We start from the raw sequence: 4,174 nt of genomic DNA, 5'->3' as shown, positions 1-4,174 counted from the left end.
TAAACTGTTTTCATGGAACACAGAAAGATGTGCTTGAATTTTTCATCTGTAATTATTTTCAAACTTCTAACCATTGCAAATAAGACACATGTTTTTAGCTTAAAAATTCAAAATTGACTTCCGTTACTTTTGAAACAATAAAGAAATCTCTGAAAAAATTGATATTTTGCTGAATTTAGATAAAATCTAGTAGTCCAACTCTACTCCCAACTACAAAACTGATTGTTCGTTTTATGATAGAATGTCAAGTAAACACAATTACTTGTAATCGCGCACTTTGTCACAGTTTGAAGTCATTAATGAATCAATATTAGGATGAAAGCAAAAGTTGGGTGTATTTACTTTTTCTTATCATTTTGTTTTGTATTTTTTGGTGTAACGTCCCTTTTGAGATTTTTATAACCCGCTTACAAATTGGAGGGTATATTGTGATCGGGATATCCGTCCGTAATTGTTACGCTTTGGGGTACCCTTCTCTTATCTGCAACTCCTCTTATGCCATTGAATGAAATTCAAAGAGACTGTCACGGATTCTTTGTTAAATAGTGCCGTTGTGCAACTCCTATTTTACTTTTTGATCGGAAACATATATCGGGTTTCCTATCGCAAAACATTGACTCTGCCATTTTCTTCTTTAATATTGAAGGGTTCCCATCTGTTATCCACAACTCATCCTATACCACTAAATAAAATTTGATACTTTCACAGATTCTTTATGACATAATACCATTGTGCACCTCCTTTTTTACTTTTTAATTTGACAACTATTTTGGGTCTCCCAGATCAATGCATGTACTTTAATTTGCTTTCGGGATGATTTTATCATTTAGTTATTTTATTATTTAGTTTAACTTCCATCCACTGAAAGAAGAAAAAATATTGCTTGTACTAGCCAGTGTACCGCCTGCAGAAATAATACGAATGTATACCACATCGCCGGGGTTTAAGACGACAGCAACGACGCTACTTCCAACATGTTCATCTGATATATCTTGACTATTTGTGATTATCTTTCCAAAAGCAGCTGAATTTACTACTAATTCTGTATATACGTAGGAATGATACCACGAAGCAATAGTCCATGAGAATACATAGGAACCTTGGGAAGGTGCAGTAAATATTCCATCATGGTGGTTGTAGCCGGAGCCAACATTTGTCTTAACGTTATCAAACACAAGGACGTGACCTGCACTTGGATTGTTGAGGTTTTTGCTCATGTAAGCGTAAAATGCAACAGTACTTTGGGCACTATTCTCCTGTCCTCCTATTAAAAAAGAACATACATGACTAACAAGCTAAATTAAAGGATCCTGTAACTGTTATAAAAGTTTAAAATCTCATTTCAAATGCAATGATTAATTTTTGAATATTTTACTGTACTTTTTCTAAACATTGTCACGTTCGTTTCCCTAGTTACAATATAGCATTTTAAAGTCTGCATATGCACGACATCTTTCGAATCGTCACGTTCTTTGCGGAATGAAATATATGGAGATAATGATTAGTATTCAAGCTCAAAAGTCTATAATTAACAACATAAAATTGAAACAGTGCCTGGTCAAGGCAGTTCAACTAATCGTAGCTATACAGCAATTTTAATTGAATCTAGATTTATAGGCTCAACCCATCTTCTTTTGTTTGCATCCGTAAGAAGAATGTATTTTTAGCTTTGTGTATTGTATGTAACTTCTAAAAGATGTCTTTGAAACAAATTCAAAACAAACTTTGCTAACCTATTAGCCTTATACTTTTGCTAGACCTCTCTTGTTCTCGTTGCGTTGTTGTCTCAGCATCTCGTTCTTCATAGTTTTCATTCACGTGATTAGTGAAGGCATAATCTGAGTAACGCCTTCCCATTTTATGAACTTCAGAAACGTCTTTGGAGACTTGGACATTCTTCTTCTTCTTCAAAGCTATTAAGTTCTTCTCTAAATAACGCCGGTACAGTCTTTCTCTCTGAATTTGGATTTCCATCGAACGGATTTTTTCCTCTTGCACTTTTAGAATGTCTTTTAACTGGGTTTTTACTTCTTTTTCCACAAGCGCCTTCACATAATCTTCCAAATTGTCTTTTATCCCATGGTTCTCCTCTCTCTTTCTCTCACCTTGGCAGTTACCAAAAACAGCAACGGTTCCAAACAGAATTAGCAGCTTTAAAACTATAATTTCAGAATACATTGCTAGTTCTCCGAGATAGTTAGTTTGAAGTACATGTATACTGTTTGTACTTTAAGAAATGAGGACATTGACACTGATAAGACAATCCCTGAGTTCTGGAGAAATAAATGACTTTTTATTCTAGCAGGATTTTTGTATCTTTGCAAACACAGAATAAATGGGAAGTATGAAAAGATTAAAAACTCAGGAAATCATTAGGTTTTTTTCTCTTATCTATGTTAGAATTTAACATTCCGTCTTTGTTGGATAGAAAGTTTATATACATGTACACATAATTTGAAGACAAACTTTCAAAAAATGAAGAAAAAAAACGTTCAGTCTATGAAACAATTATGTTCTGTAAAAATGGTCATCATCGTCATCTTTTGGTGTGTGCAGGTTTTTTTTAAACAATGATGCACTTGTGAAATTGTTGCAAATTGTACAAATTTTAGCAAAATATACATTAATCTTAACTGAAATATCAAAGAAAATTCGTCTATAATTGAAGTTTGATTTTTCACTTGTTTGTCGAACCTATAGATTTTTTCTGTCTTATTCGTCATATTTTTAAAGATATTTAAACCTTTGAATTTTGCAAGGTTTTTTTTTTCACGAAAATGAGAGACTTGAGGCTTTTTTTATTATTAAGTGTCCATGGTAGAGTACATTGTATGTTAGTAGGATGAAACAAATCAATATGTGAACATTTCACACAATGGACAGCAAAAAAGCTCTGCGATGTAAAGTGAGATCTGACATACAAAGAGTGTAACATGTGCGTTATCTATGTTTGAGTTATGTCTCTTCACATAGAAAAATCTTTGCTCTCTTCACTTTGTTTTACAGTTCATGAAGTTGCTTAGGCTCATTTTTCATGAAGAGCTTTCACATTAGTACTTCTTTCTTAAATTTATAGGCATGATTTGCTTGGAGAATCAGATCATACTTAACAAACCGATATCTTAATTAAACCGTTTGTTGATATATTAGAATGAGCTTAAATTGATCAGGTGAACAAGACCACTATTTTAAGTATTTTTATATATATTCTGTTTGATATACTCGATAAAAGCCAATCAAAATCTCGACGTCAATTTTCAGAAAATTAAAATGAAAAATCCGAATCCTTTATCCAAGTCTTGGGGACTTTATTTCTCTCTTAATGCTGATAATAGCTGCTGGAAGTTCTGAGAACCAGGATTTTGTAGGGGGTAACTCCATCAGTCGTCAATTAGCTTCAGATTTTTTTTTCTTAATTCCAAAATCCTTTTCATCATTTATCATATAGAGTACATGTATTGGCTAAAAGTAAGAGAAGATGATTGAGACAGTGAAAATTTAAATGGCAGGGGATCGATTCGAACCATTTATAACGATAAACGTATTTCAAGTTCTATTTGACTGTGTATTTTTCCATTTTTTTAAATAGAGCAAAAATTATCTTTTTTGTATAATTTGCCGTAAAAAAAAATAAATTAAAAATCATTAAATCGTAGAAATATAATATGAGCTTAGATGAATTTAAACTATAAGGAATGACTTTTTCTAGAATCAATGGCATAACTTTTTGTAAAACAAATCCGTTAATTATCTCAAAATGAAATAAAAAATCACCAGACATTTGAACATCCATGTAACAGCCTTGCTAATAGAATCCTGTGATGTGGTAAATTAGATCATGGTTTATCACAGAGTTGTGATACCAAATGAAATCTTCTGTGAACACTGACTTAAAGTTTTTATGTACAAAAAAGTCAATGTATTTTATGTGTTTTTCGGCAATAAACTGAAACTGTTAAAAAATGTCCTCAGTGGGCCAGCAAATAATTAACTGTATAAAAAAAAATTAAAGAGAAAATTTACTCTTCTGCATACATATACCTGTGCAATAAGCAAAGAAACACAATTGTTATAATAATTCCATAGCTCAAATGAATATACATGTTTCAAATTCGAACAATTATTAAAAATCAGGTAATAAAATCTGAAATTTGTTTCATTTTTGGATACTTTA

General features: G+C 31.8%; 1 protein-coding gene across 1 annotated transcript; it reads right to left on the bottom strand.

The window, feature by feature from the left end:
• Positions 1 to 842: 842 nt before the first annotated feature.
• On the bottom strand, positions 843 to 2,188 carry LOC134264218 (uncharacterized). The gene is made up of 2 exons (XM_062746515.1): positions 1,734 to 2,188; positions 843 to 1,264 (listed from the first exon to the last, which is right to left on the bottom strand). Exons 1-2 carry the CDS (start codon positions 2,176 to 2,178, stop codon positions 843 to 845), a joined length of 867 nt encoding a protein of 288 aa, XP_062602499.1. The 5' UTR covers positions 2,179 to 2,188.
• Between the last annotated feature and the right edge of the window lie 1,986 nt (positions 2,189 to 4,174).

Source organism: Saccostrea cucullata, unplaced genomic scaffold (genome assembly GCF_032062105.1).
Source record: "Saccostrea cucullata isolate Sc308-1 unplaced genomic scaffold, CSIRO_AGI_Scuc_v1 ctg954, whole genome shotgun sequence".
Classification (NCBI taxonomy): Eukaryota; Metazoa; Mollusca; class Bivalvia; order Ostreida; family Ostreidae; genus Saccostrea; species Saccostrea cuccullata.
The sequence above is the reverse complement of the archived record's forward strand: the minus strand, read 5'-3'. Positions and strand labels throughout refer to the sequence as shown.

Excerpts from the sequence above, each read along its gene's own strand:
- LOC134264218 (XM_062746515.1), bottom strand. The coding sequence starts at position 2,178 with ATGTATTCTGAAATTATAGTTTTAAAGCTGCTAATTCTGTTTGGAACC. Across the intron at positions 1,265-1,733 it reads CAAAAGTATAAGGCTAATAG|GAGGACAGGAGAATAGTGCC; the intron begins GTTAGCAAAGTT and ends CTTTTTTAATAG.